The sequence below is a fragment of the Schistosoma mansoni genome (assembly GCF_000237925.1).
Source record: "Schistosoma mansoni, WGS project CABG00000000 data, supercontig 0142, strain Puerto Rico, whole genome shotgun sequence".
Lineage (NCBI taxonomy): Eukaryota > Metazoa > Platyhelminthes > Trematoda > Strigeidida > Schistosomatidae > Schistosoma > Schistosoma mansoni.
In genome coordinates this window covers 247940-265056 of record NW_017386042.1, presented here as the reverse complement: position 1 = coordinate 265056, position 17117 = coordinate 247940, and the positions used below count along the sequence as shown (strand labels likewise).

At 39.3% G+C, this 17117-nt stretch overlaps 3 protein-coding genes across 3 annotated transcripts in view; 2 read left to right on the top strand and 1 right to left on the bottom strand.

Annotated features, from left to right (window-relative positions):
- Smp_158630 (cement precursor protein 3B variant 1, putative) overlaps positions 1 to 1344 on the top strand; it is a gene marked incomplete at its 3' end in the record, with an annotated part of 19918 nt that extends 18574 nt beyond the window's left edge. The window contains exon 8 of the mRNA XM_018799953.1: positions 1287 to 1344. Coding sequence (XP_018646564.1) covers positions 1287 to 1344 — 58 coding nt within the window. The remainder of the gene's footprint in view (positions 1 to 1286) is intronic.
- Positions 1345 to 7340: 5996 nt separating this feature from the next.
- On the top strand, positions 7341 to 9088 carry Smp_158640 (pol-related). The gene is made up of 3 exons (XM_018799942.1): positions 7341 to 7393; positions 8467 to 8734; positions 8781 to 9088. Exons 2-3 carry the CDS (start codon positions 8474 to 8476, stop codon positions 9015 to 9017), a joined length of 498 nt encoding a protein of 165 aa, XP_018646563.1. The 5' UTR covers positions 7341 to 7393; positions 8467 to 8473; the 3' UTR covers positions 9018 to 9088.
- A 5788-nt stretch (positions 9089 to 14876) lies between these two features.
- On the bottom strand, positions 14877 to 15551 carry Smp_158650 (hypothetical protein; the record flags this gene model as incomplete). The annotated part of the gene is made up of 2 exons (XM_018799931.1): positions 14877 to 15474; positions 15519 to 15551. The coding sequence occupies 2 exons, from the start codon at positions 15549 to 15551 to the stop codon at positions 15115 to 15117; spliced, it is 393 nt and encodes a 130-aa protein (XP_018646562.1). The 3' UTR covers positions 14877 to 15114.
- Positions 15552 to 17117: the final 1566 nt, after the last annotated feature.

Genomic DNA, 17117 nt, shown 5'->3' with positions numbered 1-17117 from the left:
GATGCACTATACATAGTGTAAGTAAAATGTTAATCTAACTATTTTTTCTAAAATAACAAAGAATAACTGTACAACTATAACAATGAATTCATATTTTGGAAAAAGTACACCAAGAAGCACAATAATTGATGATAACATCAATGAATAATAAATTGGAAGAGATGTGTTTGTACGAAGAACAAGAAGTTGTTACTATTCATGACAATATATGTGTATTGGCTCTGGTTCTTGATTTGTCTCATTTTACGAACAATATGTGTAACAAAGTTGATTGAGTGTAGAGGTGATAGGCTTAAATCATCTTAAGTTTTACCGTATATGTACTAATCCTTAATATCCATTAATTAAATAATTATGTCTTATTTACTAGTGCAGTTTATAGTGGTCAAAATTCTCAATATGATCATGAAAATTACTGACTCGATACTGAGGTGCACTTTTGCTCATAGTCCATTACTTAGTTTCGGCCTAATACTTAAGAAATATCTCTTTGGTGTATTTACAACCTTTGTGAGATTCATATAATTCACTACATATTATATTTTGGAAATCAATTACTTATGGGTTCTAACTTGCCACTCTATGACAAACACCTATCTCTTGAGGCTTATCGTTATAAACACAGACTCTTATTTCAAATCGGCATAGATAACTCTACCAAACACAATCTGTTGAACTCATTCTCCAAGGCACCCCTGTCGGTGCACATTTGCAGCTCCATCATCTCTTCATGTTCACCCTTAGGTCTATCCATCTGTTTTAACATTATCGTTCACTCGATTACTCTATCACATTTCCCGAGTGCTTGATTGGATTAAAGTATGTTCCCTGCAAGATTGTGCTGGTGCATGCTGATTAGCTATTTATTATCCAATCAGTGCTAGTGGATACTTGAAGAAAGACTAGAATCTCATATAAAAACTATAAACATACTAACATTTCTCTTATTTTGCTTCCTACTTCCTTCTACCCTAGTTATTTAGAATATAATTTCGTTCCTGTTCATCTATGTTCTGATTTGGGGACCTGTTCGAATGAATTGATATCCAAGAATACTAAGCAATAAGATAAGCTGGATCATAATAAGAGAAATTATGACAGATTTACAGTAGATTTTTCTTTTTTTATTTAAATTAACTTGTTACACATTATTTCTACTGATTTTTTATGGGCTATTATTGCCAACAACCATAACAGTTTACAATTTCATTGAACTGATCGATTAGTTATACAAAATAAAATCCCGTAATAATTGTTAATGTCACTTTGTTTTGTTTTTCTTTCAGATACATGATGAAAGCTTTCCATTTATGCTTAGATCAACTTCGTTTGTTAAATGAATAATTCTATTGCTATTTCACAGAATGAATCACCAAAGTATCTTTTATTCTTTATTATTTCATTATTATCTCTCCAGTATTATAATCATGTGTGTAATATGTTTCAGTCATGATGATCCTTTGAGGTATTTAAGTCAATCTCTTCTATTACCTCTTCTTTATACTCTCTCTTAATTTACTTTTATTATGATTAAAATCTATTCTCTAAACATGATAACATTTCTTTACTCTCTTCTTTATATCTCAGATATTGACACCTTTAAATATTCTGTGGACTTTGTTCTTTTGCAATTGTTGTTGACGTTGTTTTTGCAAAAATGCTGTTGTCATGTTTAATTTTATTTAGATATGATGTTGTATACGTATACAAATTTTTTATCTTCATAGTTATGAATGTTTAGACCTTTTAAGGTGTTTCCGGTTCCTAGAATTGGTTGTTCGTTTTGCAAACCGGTATGCTTCTGGCACTTTGTGCTTTCTTGGCCTTTCTACCCGCCTGCTATGTCATCTGAGTTGTTCTGATCTGATAAGAAGAAGAGAGGATTTAGTGGCACTGGACCCTAACCACACGATCTTTGAAACCGAGCATATAGTTACTGAAAAGGTTTATATTCAACAATTGACACGAAGAGAAGGTCAACAATGGAGAAGGCGAGAAGAATTATTTCAATTCAATAGGACGGCACGGCTCAGCCTGACAGATGTGGTCGTTCTGTATAGCCTGTCTCTATATATCATTCTGTCTTTAGCCTAAATGTGTTCTTTAGAAACTCCAGACATTATACTGCCGATTATCACGATACGATAAGTCAGTGTAAACAATGAAGTGACTTCCACGCAAGATCTTATAGGTTAGGCAGTCACATCATGTCAAATCTACAATTTTAAGATTAGGTCTACTAAAGAGCAGCACTTTTAACGAACGAAGACCGTATTTATACAAGGATATATCCGGTCCAAATCATTTGTTGGTATTCTATGTATCAAAATCAAAACACCTAATCTGCGGTAAGACAACAAAATGGTGTAGCCTCTGAAACTGCTCTTTATATTGGTAAACCCCACAGTACTGAAATAGGTGCCCTCTGTCCTTGTCAGGATATCCAAATCTACTTTTAAACAGCGGCTTGTAGCCTGAACGTAGTTTTCGAGTTTGAATCTCACTATGCTTGTGTATACTGTAGTGAACATAGTAGCATCTGATTAAGTGAATGTCCATTTAAAGCTCATATGGCTTTCCTCACCCAGATGCGATCTCTCGGCTGTGGACCGTGATTTTAAGGTCACCTTGACCAAGTGACATTGAATATCGAAGTTACTGGGACAGTAAAATATTGTGCAATTTGTCTTAAGATTTTAGGGCGTGGTTCATCCGGTCCTGTTGGTTTTTCCACAAATAAAGTACTAATTGCTATGAGTACATTGTCTTTATCGAAGTCCTCAGCGAGCAGACGATTTCCCGACTTTGCATTTGGGTCTAGTTCTTCGTCTAAGAGAGGGTCCTGATCCAAAACTGTCTCGAAATAGTGTGTATTCGCTTACGATTTGTCCTGATCATCCTCTATCATTTGAGAGTCAATCCCTTCCGTAATTAGGCTGGGAGTCCAATGCTGCGCCTTTACTTCATAACTTATTTACGAGAATAGTCTCTTAGGCTGCTTGACTACAGATTGGGCCAACTACTTTCACTGAGCTTACAGGATTGTAACTATACACTTATTTCGTACAGACGTGTAGCCTTCCATCGTAGTTGCTGAGTTAAAGGTGATGACGATGTTCAAACGTTTCTCCTTCTGTATTAGTAAACGTCGAATGACCCGATTAGTCCAGGGATGGCAATGTTTTTCTTTCGTCGGGACTGTCTGGGGTATATATGGTTGAGTCACTCTATTGTATAAGTGCCAGAAATGAGTCCACGTCATTTCTAATTATGCCTCTGAGTCAATTATCCAGTTTTCAGCTGATACTTCAGAGCTGATCTGTTTCATATCTGTCTTCTATATGTTATGAAGGGCCGGCGCAATTACTTAACAGACCGTATCAGCGATGAACTTCAAGATGACCGAAAGATCAGTTCTCCCTAAAGGTGGGAGAAAATTTACTTGACTGACATCATCGTCGTGTGTGAAGATCAAGTCAAGAGACAAGGAGTTCTGTGGGTCTTATCTGCTGGGATTTTAAACGTACTGTAATAAAGCAAAGCGGTCGTGGTCTCTAATAGTTTGTAATCTAATGGTACTGTTGACGGCGCTACTTCTAAGTGTGCATTAAAGTCGACTACCAAAAGGCTTTCATTCATTTCGTACCAGAAATTAAGTTTTCTTAGGAGGAAATCATCCACTACACATTCTGGAAAGCGATTGCTACATCTAGTTCAATATCTTGTTGTTTATATTTCGGTCTAAAACACACCAGTTTGCATGTCACAGAGTCATATGCCACTCTCTCGACAGCTCATATGACTAAGGCACTTCTCGTCTACAGGATAACGACACTACTCCTACTGTCCGGCATATCGGCCCTATTGGATAAAAAACTAGTCAGCTGAATTTCACCATCAAAAACTTTTGACGTCAACGATGTTACTGAGATGGCAGTGACACCAGGATTTTAAGGCCACCACTGTTTTGAGCTCCGCTATCTTATTTTTGTAGGCTACGAGCATTTGTGTAGCACACCTTTAATACTGTGGATAACTTTTCCTTATCACTGGGATCGGATTGAGGACTGTTTCGCCCAGAAAGTTTACATTTTGAAAAACCTCAAGTATAAAGCTTTTTTCACCGTTTGGATGGTGTTCATTTATTTCTGCCTTTTTCGGTCGTACCTTAATACGATTATTCAGGCTGAGATCCTCACGGATATATATTTTGCGTGAGGTTTTCAGCATGAGGCTTCTTTCTTCATCAGAAGCTAAGATAGATTTTAAGAGACGGATTCTCTGAGTACTTTCAGAATCTACATTTTGTCCCATTCTATAAAGCTAGTAGATGCTAATTCCTGCTTCTGTTTCTGGAAGTAGCTTGCTAATTGAGGACTTAATTTGGCTTATATCGTGTTTAAATTTAGCCTTTGATTCCTCTTCAGGAGATTTCCTTATCTTACGAAAAATAACTTACCCATCAGTGAGATCCTTCGTGATCTGTTGTGACATTTGGTTTCCCGGAATCTTCCCATCCATACAGTTCGATTTAGTGTCACACTCGAAGGTTTCACTCTGTTTCCTCAGTTTTCTCTATCTGAGTGTAACCGAAAGCCAATTACTGACCTTATGATGTCTATTGATCATACCACCTACACCGACCATACTTTTGCGTTTATATATGAATCCGGAGAAATCCTCGGTACTCATATCTTGGGGCTCCCTATAATTCGTTTCTTCCCAGCGCACTTTTTCTCATTCCTTGCAACTATGCCTACGTCTATGTGTTTGTCCGCCACGTAATTGGATCCATCTAGATGGTTTCATCCAAATCCAAGGCATGAGTCATGATGACGTTCACTGCTTCCTCAGAAACCGAAGGCTGCTCATTCGCTGTTAGCTTTTTATCTTAATGCGGCTTTCTAGTTATGTTCACCTGTATAGTCGCTTCATGGATCGGCTGAATTTTTGTAGAGCAGCATGTTTTCCACAGCTAGCATGATAGTGGCTTGCAGCACCATTTATATGAAGTCGGTGTGAGTTCGGTGTACACGTTGCGATACCACCTGTTTCAGTTGTAAAATTGCATCCATTCTCGACCGGTAAAAAGCATTCCGGTCTATCACAGCGGTATTCTACTTGCACAATTACCATTCCTAAGTAGTCTCTCAGAAAAAAGACAACGAAAGACAGTTACCTCTAGAATAACTATTTTCAAGGTTCTAAAGGTGATAGACATTGAAAAAAGATCTGAGACTTACATGTTACTGTAACTAGAAAAATCCATTTTCGATAAACATGAAAACAACAGTTTTACCTTAGGAAGCGATCAGTTGTATCAGATTAACCCAACGACGAGAAATACCACTTCCTTTTTAGAATTGTGTGCCATCATATTAGGTATAGGATTTGATAAATTCACACATCATAACTTAGTTACAGACGGTGTTATTGTATTTTTCACTCTACATCGGAGAGTGTGAGTTTATTCAGTTATGCAGCTTCTCTTCGACAAGGCAAAACTGGAGTTTCCCAACTGCTTGGTCCTAATAGCCCGACCAATAACGACAGTGATGCCGCTAACCTTTTGGCTGAACAATACTCTCAGATATTCCAGCTGACCCACATCAACCATACTGACGAAAGCTTCACCTGCACCTCTACAGGGCTTTCCGAAGTGGACCTGAGTGCTGACCTGGTGCTCCGTAAACTGCAGCACCTAAGAAAAGACACTTCTCCTGGTCCGGATATGGTTCATTCCGCTGTATTGAGGGAAGCAGCTTCAATCCTGACGACACCACTTAGCGTGGTGTTTGCACACTCGCTAAGCAGAGGCAAACTACCGGAAATATGGAAGCTGGCCCACATCACACCAATTTTCAAAGGAGGTCGACGCAGTGAACCCTCAAGCTACCGGCCAGTGGCCCTTCTCTCCATACCTTTCAAAATTATGGAATCCCTAGTATACGACGGTATACTAGAATACTTATCATCCTCAAAGTTCTACTCGCCTCAACAGCATGGTTTCAGAAAAGGTCATTCTTGTATGACCAACCTGCTGATTGCGGTGGATAGATGGACAACCATCGTTGATCGCAAGGGGAAGGTTGACGTCATCTACCTGGACTTATCAAAAGCTTTTGATAGGGTCAACCACGCATGTCTTATCAAGAAGCTTGGACGATTGGGTATAAAACCCCCTTTGATTGATTGGCTTTCTTCATATTTAGAAAACCGACACTTTAAGGTCAGGGTTAACTTTACTCTCTCTCAGGCTATGGAATGTCCTAGTGGGGTCCCCTAGGGCCCAATACTAGGACCTCTTCTCTTCTTGATTTATATTAACGATCTTCCTCAACAAGTTTCATCTGACTTATTGCTTTTTGCTGATGATGTGAAACTTTGGAGAGAGATGCGTAACCATAAAGATATACTAGTTCTTCAGGAGGATCTGACTCGACTTCAAAGTTGGGCAGATGACAACGGACTTACCTTCAACACTTCAAAGTGCAAGGTAGTCCATCTGCGACATGTTGCAGACCATAGTTATAACTTAGGTAACTCCCCTCTAGAAGTTTCCCAAGTTGAAAAAGATTTAGGAGTGTTGGTACCGTACGACCTGAAGTCGTATGCGAACTGTGACAAAAACGCCTCTCAAGCAAACCTTGCACTGGTAACATTGAAGCGCATTTTTGGCCAGTTTGACGGTAGAACCTTCCATATAATCTTCAACAGTTTTATTCGTCCCCATTTAGAGTACGGAAACATAGTATTTCCTCCCTCCCTCCAAAAGGATAAGGACACTCTGGAACGTATACAACGTCGAGCCACGAAATCAGTTCGGGGACTCAAATTCAAACCTTATGAAGAGCGCCTCAAATCACTTAACCTTTACCCATTAGAGTACAGGCGTCTTAGAGGTGATCTTCTTATGACTTATAGTATCCTTAATACTTCTGGTCATCCCCTTACACATCTTCTTAAGCTTAGTCACAACACTAACCTAAGCGGTGATACCCAGAAATTGGAGACCCAAAAAAGCAGGACAGACTGTAGACACAACTTCTACTCCGTTAGAATTGTCAAATGCTGGAATTCGCTGCCGACTGAGCTAGTCCAAGCGACCTCCCAAGAGTTCTTTAAGAGGAAACTTGACTTATTCTTAAGGACTAAGGATAACATATTATTATGATTTACCAAATTCTTTTTTTCCTCTATTATCGTTCATATACCTAGGTTCTTGCCTGGAGGTATTGGTGATCCACTGCTACTAGACACGGAAGCCCGTTAAGCGAAAGCTTCTTCTATTCCGTCCTCAACCATTTGAACCATTGGACTATGATTTATGGACGACCTTCGTGCGACGCTGAAGAGACCTTGAGAATGGACAACCACTGAGGGTCATAAACAGGTTAGAGTTGTGATGTACGGATGATGATTAGAGTTTAAAATTAGATTTAGGGTTTTCATCGTAAGGTGACATCAGCTATAACATCACAACTCCATTTAGCCAAATGGTTGAATGAACTTCACGCCAAAATTCGTGACTCGTTATCTTATATTTGATTGATTCGTCCATTAATTATAGTTTCTCAGCTAACTAATGTATATCTAATTAGGAGAATCTAGTTCATGAGCTTGTGTTTAGTTATAGATCTATAAAGAGTACTTCATACTAAGTTAGCTTATCGCGCTTCTGTCGTTTTCTGACAATACATGAGATCCAGAGTCAATAAGATGCATCAGCTGATGCATCTAGATGACATTTCGTGCTCTTCTTATACACCAGAGACATTTATTTCTGTCCTTGAAGTCATAAATGCACATCTAAATCATTTTCACTGGATAACTCCCTCCTTAACGTATCTGTTTGGTAGGCAATGGTCAAGATCTCATATTTTGATTTGGGAACCTATCAAGCTTGATTGGTCGTTCAAGTGATAATTTCCTTGCTCGTGTTCGGCATATTTACTCAATTTTCCAGCTAGCCTTATAATCTACTACTGGCACTCTGAACACAATCACCATGATCAAAATTACCGTCCCAAACCTATTCATTATTCTTTTGAGTCTGGGAGTTAACTGACTTGTGTCGTTCTGCTTGCTATTTGTTTGTATACTAATTGAATGTCTTAGTCTTGCAGCACATGTAATCTTACCAGTAGGGATGCAATATCGCTTCACTTTTTGTTGACAATAATACTGCCTACAAACTTACCATGAATCTCCTGGTATAAATGAAAAGGTGTCTTAGTACGCCTACTTCCCTTCATATGAACCGCATCGGGTACTAATATTGACACAAAGTGTTTTTGATGGTAGTTCAAAATGCTGAGTGGTCCTTGAGGATTATTTTCATGTGAGCGCGTAGTAATATTTAATTGACAAGTTTCTTTTATAGTCTAGATAACCTGTACTCCTTTTAGTGAATGTTCAGTTATAAGATGCTGATTTGTTCGTGTTTTTTATTTCTATGCGGTACAGATCAAGTATGGTCCGATATTGGAAGCATCGTGGCTTAAAAATATTCAAAAACATCGAACCCCATATCCAGAAATATTTTCCTTATCACAAGCCTGAGCTTGGAGGTATTTCCCCCCAGCATGCTAGTATAACGGGGAAAAAAGCCAAAGTGCCTTTCGATTATGCAATTGGGCAAATAGTGCCGTTTTCACAAAGTTTAACATCGTCATTCCCAGATATTGTAAAGGTCCGCTTGCACAAGCTCTGTTTGAATCGTTTCCTGATGAAGGTAATTTGCTATTGTCTTGTTACCGATTTATAAATGTGACCTGCAGTATTTTTATCAAACAGCAACATACTGGGTTCATACACAAGGTTTTTTGGTCAACGTTGGAGACATCGTGCTTATTGAAAAAGCTGACCCACCAATGGCATTCAATACCATGTACAAACTAAAGAAAGTCGAATTCCCTCTTGGTAATCTTACTGATCCTGTCACAGGACTACGTTCCGAAGGTCCTGAGTATTCAATTGAAACACTGAGGTCTATTCTGAATCGAGAAAAGTGTTGAAAACCAAATTCATTTCTACTTTGTTTTGCGATAAATGATCACTTTTTTCAATATACGATAGTCTAGGCATACCTTTTTTGGACGGATTAAAGTGTAGTAGCGTAGTGACTCTTGTTATAATGAAATACTCCTTGTGTTTTAGTAGTATATTTTTACAGAAATAGTGGCAAGGGACTCATGAACATCCAGTAGAGAATGCAATTAATTTTGACATCGTGTAGGCAGGAATTGAGTGAAAATGTTGAAACCCAAGTAATCTCATAATTTCTTGACGTCCATTTCATACTGATCGCCTTTTGCTTAGTGTTTTATGCATTGTCGAGCGGTTCGTATTCATATTTCTTGCCTTTATCTGTTTTACAAACACAATAAACACTTAAACGCTTTGCGACCCTAGTTTTCATACCCGGTTGTTTAACAGTAATCTCGACTTTCGTGTTATATTGTGTTTGTGAGTCGATTAGGTACAATATGGCAAGAGTTAAACACTTAACAATGCTGTTAGGGTAAGACCTTAAAAGAATAAATTTTGCTGGCTATTTGTATGTTATTCAAGCGACTTCAGAAGACTTTTTCGACTCTTAGTTTTATGGTACTTTTGCTGTAGCTCCTCCCCGATAATAATCCTGAAATTAATGCTTGTCACTCACGTCCACCCTTTTACAATACGGCTCTTGATACTTACTACTACTTAGGCACTATCCTCAGGGACTAATCTTCAGTCAAGCTGTTGTGGTTAGCTTGAAGTATGTCGACAATTTTTTCCACTTAGTGTGGTTTTAATACCGGGCAGAAATTTCATGTTAACTTACCGCATAAAGCTACGCCGTCCTAAACCATGATTTGAAATAATTTCAGTAGTGGTAATCATTTGAATAACCTTATGTTCCCGTCGCTCAACTTGCTTTTGATGCTCCAGTGCTAATGCCTTGAAATATCTGAACCAGGAACTGTTTCAGAGTATTAAAAGTACCTGAATTAGGTCAACGCACTGTAAGAGCCTGTTTGGAGTACACAATCTATAAAGACACTATTAATAATTGCTTAAATAAGAAGCAGACTCGTCACTTAAAATCAGTGTTGCTATTGACATTTTCGAATGTCATATGAAAGTGTTCAGTTTGTATCAATGAATTCGAGTTTCTAATACTACTACAACCATAGTCACAAAATTATTGATAAGTGAGAAAAAGAGTATTAGTAGTGTTTGAAATGTATTCAGGCCACTAGTAATCCACCCAATCAAGCAAACAGTAATGCAATGGAGTGAGATGAAGTTGCGATGTCCATAACTAGTATAGTCCACAGAAATAATACTATCAGAAAGCCAAACGGACAGCCCTGTTTATACAATTACATGAGCTCTCACTATTTATATGCATAAGTATAAAGTAACAAATAGGACAAAAATGACGCATTCAGTTATCAAATGATTATCTAGTATCATATACAGTCCGAATAAGGAGCGTATCCTGTGATAACCATATACGGATTGAGTTTGACTAATATGTCATCTAAAATACTAGTCTCAATAATTATCGGATGCGTAACAAAGACTAGTCAAATGTAAACACGAGAAAATCAATCTGGATTCAGGCCTGGTTGAATCAACCACATATTGTCACTCGTCAGGTTTTAGAACACAAGCGTGCTTACCGGCGTCCGAAAATGGTGGTCTTCCTTGATTTAAAGGCAGCATTTGACTCTGTAGACTGAGAGGTTCTTTTGCAGTGTCTGTCACTGAAAGCTGTACCTCAGAAGTATGTAGACCTTGTGAAGGCTCTTTACTCGAACACTAACTGTCGAGTCAGAGCTTATGGCGAACTGTCATCTGATTTAACAACTTCAAGTGATGTCCGACAAGGCAGCCCAATATCTCTATTTCTGTTTAATTTAATCATGGACCTCTTGCTGGAAATAACACTCTTGTCGACTGAATTTTCAGGAATTGATCTCCTACCAGGAGGTCTACTTATCGACTTAGAAAACGTAGATGACATAGCCCTGTTTGATGAAGACGCTGATAAAATGCAGTCTTTCGGTAGCACTGAACAACAATGTCAGGATGTTTCGGATGTGTTTCTCCCCCTCGAAATGCAAGTTGTTGCTTCAGGACTGGCCTGCGTCAACACCTGAGCTAAGGATAGGGAGTGAAGTAGTCGAACGCGTCGACAGCTTCACTTATCTTGGAAGTCTGACCCGCCCTAATGGGTTGGTGTCTGACATCTCTGCATGGATTCAAAAAGCCCGTCTGGCTTTTGCCAACTTGCGTGACCTATGGCGAAGACGAGATATCCATCTATCAATAAAAGGACGAGTATACTGCACAGCAGTTCGTTTTGTCCTACTTTATGGCTTGGAAACGTGGTCATTAATGGTAGGAAATACTCGTGAGTTACTAGTACTTGATCACATGTCTTGGAAATACTGCTTGCATCTGCTGGGATCACCGGATAGGTAATAGTGAGGTTAGACGCAGGGTATTAGGGAATGATGGTAAATCAGTTGATGAGGTTGTGAATCAACATCGACTGAGATGGTTGGGCCACGTGTTACGTATGCCTGAACACCTATCACCACGACACCCAATACTGACTAGTGTTGGAGACGGATGGAAGAAAGTTAGGGGCGGCCAAACCCAAACGTGGCACCAATCCATTAAGTCACTAGCTTCTAGTATGAACCATGTTGGTGGATGCAGACTACTTGGTTAGGGTCTGAGCGACTATTGTAACCAATGTTTGGAGACTGAGTGACAATGACGTAGGTGTATACACTGTCTTCTCTTAAACCGTGAGATTACTTTATGCCTTTCTACGAACTAATCCTTCCTTCAAATATTACGTTTTTATATGCACTCTTTCTTTAATATATTACTACCATCGGAGTAACTACTTCTGTGAATTTGATGTTCATCTTGTTGTGCGAATGAGGTGTGGCAACTTGGACCGATACTTATGTGTGCGTGGTCCTACGTTGTAGCTGACTGACTGAAGATAAGAATATATGTGGTTAAACTAATTTATGTGACTATATCTGACGACGTTACGGTTATTTGTAGGATTATCCAACCAAAAATATTAGTAATGACATTGTCACTTATCTCCGTGTTGGTTATGTTGACATTCACATATGTGATAGGGATTTCCATAGCAATCATCCTGTAGAAGTAATAGGAGTGTAAGCAGTAATCCGAAGGATTAGGGTTTGAAGATGTTATTAAAAGAGTACATCAGTTCGAGTTGCCATACCACATTAACACAGAGATGCAGTTGTCGATTCAAATCACATAGTGGTAGAAGTAGTAAGAGTATAAGCATTAGTGTGAAAGATTAGGGTTTGAAGATGTTATTGAAGGAGTATAATACAGTGAAATAAATTTGGAAAGAGAAAAAAGATAGAGACATGCAGAATTCGGCAGAACACAAAGAGCGGATGCACCTTCGCCATTGCAAACGATTTTGAGCCATGTCATTCAGGGTCTCTAACCATCCGTTGCTATCATATCGCGGATCCCAACCAGGTAGTCTACACCTACCAACATGGCTCAGCCCACTTGTCAGTGACTGCATCGATTTGTGCCACGTTTTGGTCTGGCCACCCCTAGCTCGGATTACTTAGTCCCTCTTTTGTCTCTGTGATCGAGTACTAGTAACTCACGAGTATTTTCTACCATTAATGACCACGTTTCCAAGCCATCAAGTAGAGCAGAACGAACTGCCACACAGTATACTCGTCCTTTTATTGATAGATAGATATCTCGCCTTCGCCATAGGTCACGTGAGTTGGCAAAAGTCAAACGAGCTTTTTCAATCTTTATATTCCTATTTAAGACTGCAACTAGTCAGTACGAAGAGCCAGCAGGACAAACACTTTATTGATTTGAGGGTGTGAAAGTGCTCATATTCTCACCATAAAATATATTAAAGTACGGAAACAGAACAAACACCTATCGACGGTCTTTTACGTGCCAAACCATAGAGTAAGGAACATAGTGTTGACCCTTCGTCGTTTGACAGACTACAACTCGGACTAATTAAATGTTGGGTTTCACACGAAGCCCTCTGACCTCTTTCGCAAAATGATCGTTGTGGGCAATTCTAGAGCCCAAGTTTATAGGTTAAGTCAATCTAGAAAACAAATATGGGTATATTGGTGCTTAAGCCAGGCAAACTTTCTATTTGCTCAGCAGTGGACGACATTATGTACGAAAATCGTGGGACTTATATTTCAAAACAACAATGATGTGACCCAAGACCGAGGGTTACCAATTACAACATGAAGCTATAAGATGAACTTTGAGCGGAAACCAAAGACCTGTTTAGCAGCAAGGCGATTAAAGTACAAACGATTCAACAAAATGGGCATTTGCAGTAACCAAGCAACACTGCTGCATAATACCACTGTTTCCCAAAACAAATCCTCACTGTGATTCCTCTTTACTTTACCAAATCATCACCGTACGCTCGAGTCTGACTTGCGGAATCTCAATAGTGAGATACGTACGAATATTTATAACTAAATACTACGATTGCGACTGAATAAAAGACTCACTAAACACCGTGTATTCAAGTCAAAAACGCCGTAAACACTTCATATCACATGGCGAACAAGTACCTACTCGTGATGTATCGACTTATTGCTGGCAATAATATGACGACTAAAGTGCCAGCTCACTAGCTCTGACATTATTATGTTTCAGCACAACCAGGCTAACTCCAATTAACATCTGTGTAGTGCTTACACCAAACCATTCTCGACTAGCAAGTATCTCTCTTGAATAGAAACTAGACCCGACGACTCTCAATTGACGCAGACCTAACAACCACTAATTATAGGTAGCAGCAGATGTTAAAAACTTCGATGTTAGGAGGCTTTAAATTGTGTTCCTATATACTGTTAAACTGGAGACAACTGAAATCAAACCATCCAATAAGCATCGGATCCATGAATGGCAGGACAGTCCAATAATATGGAAGTCTCCAAGGTATTCTAAAAGAGTATATTAAAGATTGTTAAAGGCCAGTCCCCAGGAAAGCTATATTTCTAATACTTAAAGACAGACATTTCAAAAGTCAACCAATTCGAGAAAACTACCAAGACACTGGGCAATGTCTGACATGACTTGAACCGAAACTTCTGAGCGACTGCAAAGTCCAATCAAAACTCTTGGTTAACGACCAACCTCGCGTTATCCCCACTGGTTTTAATTTACTGAAGATTATTTGCGCTAATACAATACGTCATGGGATGGGAGATAATCATTCAGCCGAAGGTGGTTCCATACTTTCAAACACCCTTATTTCAGATTAGATCTAAGATGGAAGGACTGCAGCAGATGTGGCCCTTGTAAGTGTCAGCAAACAGCTGAAATATTTGCACTAACCTGAAAGTATATAGTACACATCAGAAATTATAAAACATGGCAGGTGCAACAGTTCAAACCATCGTACGGCACAGCTTAAAGGGATTTAGAGCACTTCATTGATTACGAGGACCTAGAACTTATCGCTGGCAAGAACAGTGCAATCACGTAGCCGTTAGGGTCTACTGATTTTGTGTATAGACTGTACAGAAGTCGGAACTTCAAGGAATCATGGCATGGGTGTACGAGACTATGTAGAATACAGAAGCGGAAGCAATCGCGGCTTATTAACCTGCCGCACATGACAGTTAGGTCGGGGAGAACATGACTACGATCGAATTTATTCCGATGTGCCACCAACTCAAGGTGAAACCACCTAAAAATCGAATATGGTTAAAAATAGTCCGTAAATTTCGATTCAATTTTTTACTTCAGGATATTTAAGTCACTCTTACCAGTTGCTAGAACCGTAAACAGAAGACACAAGAAATGGAATTCAACATATTATTATTGGAAAGCTATGTACAAATGTTCGTCTGATACAAAGTAATAGAGTTTGGGAATCAATCTTGAGGTATGCAGCGACAGAGACATCAAACTCATGTGGAAAGACAGTGGTACCAAGAGCAATTCTGAACTTTTTATCCTTTCTTTAAAGGCCGCCTATTGTGTAGTCGGGTTAAGAGAAAGGGAATAAGTTATATAAGTTTAAGAAACTCAATATGTGCATAACTATAGATTAGAACCTATAACTAAAATGGGTGACGCATAATCATGATCACTAGATATAACATCCTTATCAACACTGTCTACGGATGTGTTAGACAACAGATCGCAATAACTAGGGTCCGACACAGTTAAATCACAAACACTGATAAATTCACAATCTTCATCCCACTGAGAGCTGATTGAACACGAAGGCTCTATAAGAGACCAACAATTATGGGGATTCTGTAAAGAACGCATAGCCTTCCAAGTACTTAAAGCCTTACACAATAAGTGGCGGTTAAGTAACTTGCCTGGGCTATGTCGTTCAAACTTTTCAAGCTTCCGTTTCCCGACGTGGACCAAACGTTTGAGCAAACGGTGGCACTAAAATACAATAAAAGTAAAAACAAAAGGAGTACCAAACGTACCTTGATGCTCGAACAAAGTAAATCTGAACCCATGATTACGACCGAGTTTAAAATACTTAAGCCGCGTTAGTGTTTAACTTCAAATCAAGCGAATAAACAAATGGTTCAAATGGTTGAGGACGGAATAGAAGAAGCTTTCGCTTAACGGGCTTCCGTGTCTAGTAGCAGTGGATCACCAATACCTCCAGGCAAGAACCTAGGTATATGAACGATAATAGAGGAAAAAAAGAATTTGGTAAATCATAATAATATGTTATCCTTAGTCCTTAAGAATAAGTCAAGTTTCCTCTTAAAGAACTCTTGGGAGGTCGCTTGGACTAGCTCAGTCGGCAGCGAATTCCAGCATTTGACAATTCTAACGGAGTAGAAGTTGTGTCTACAGTCTGTCCTGCTTTTTTGGGTCTCCAATTTCTGGGTATCACCGCTTAGGTTAGTGTTGTGACTAAGCTTAAGAAGATGTGTAAGGGGATGACCAGAAGTATTAAGGATACTATAAGTCATAAGAAGATCACCTCTAAGACGCCTGTACTCTAATGGGTAAAGGTTAAGTGATTTGAGGCGCTCTTCATAAGGTTTGAATTTGAGTCCCCGAACTGATTTCGTGGCTCGACGTTGTATACGTTCCAGAGTGTCCTTATCCTTTTGGAGGGAGGGAGGAAATACTATGTTTCCGTACTCTAAATGGGGACGAATAAAACTGTTGAAGATTATATGGAAGGTTCTACCGTCAAACTGGCCAAAAATGCGCTTCAATGTTACCAGTGCAAGGTTTGCTTGAGAGGCGTTTTTGTCACAGTTCGCATACGACTTCAGGTCGTACGGTACCAACACTCCTAAATCTTTTTCAACTTGGGAAACTTCTAGAGGGGAGTTACCTAAGTTATAACTATGGTCTGCAACATGTCGCAGATGGACTACCTTGCACTTTGAAGTGTTGAAGGTAAGTCCGTTGTCATCTGCCCAACTTTGAAGTCGAGTCAGATCCTCCTGAAGAACTAGTATATCTTTATGGTTACGCATCTCTCTCCAAAGTTTCACATCATCAGCAAAAAGCAATAAGTCAGATGAAACTTGTTGAGGAAGATCGTTAATATAAATCAAGAAGAGAAGAGGTCCTAGTATTGGGCCCTAGGGGACCCCACTAGGACATTCCATAGCCTGAGAGAGAGTAAAGTTAACCCTGACCTTAAAGTGTCGGTTTTCTAAATATGAAGAAAGCCAATCAATCAAAGGGGGTTTTATACCCAATCGTCCAAGCTTCTTGATAAGACATGCGTGGTTGACCCTATCAAAAGCTTTTGATAAGTCCAGGTAGATGACGTCAACCTTCCCCTTGCGATCAACGATGGTTGTCCATCTATCCACCGCAATCAGCAGGTTGGTCATACAAGAATGACCTTTTCTGAAACCATGCTGTTGAGGCGAGTAGAACTTTGAGGATGATAAGTATTCTAGTATACCGTCGTATACTAGGGATTCCATAATTTTGAAAGGTATGGAGAGAAGGGCCACTGGCCGGTAGCTTGAGGGTTCACTGCGTCGACCTCCTTTGAAAATTGGTGTGATGTGGGCCAGCTTCCATATTTCCGGTAGTTTGCC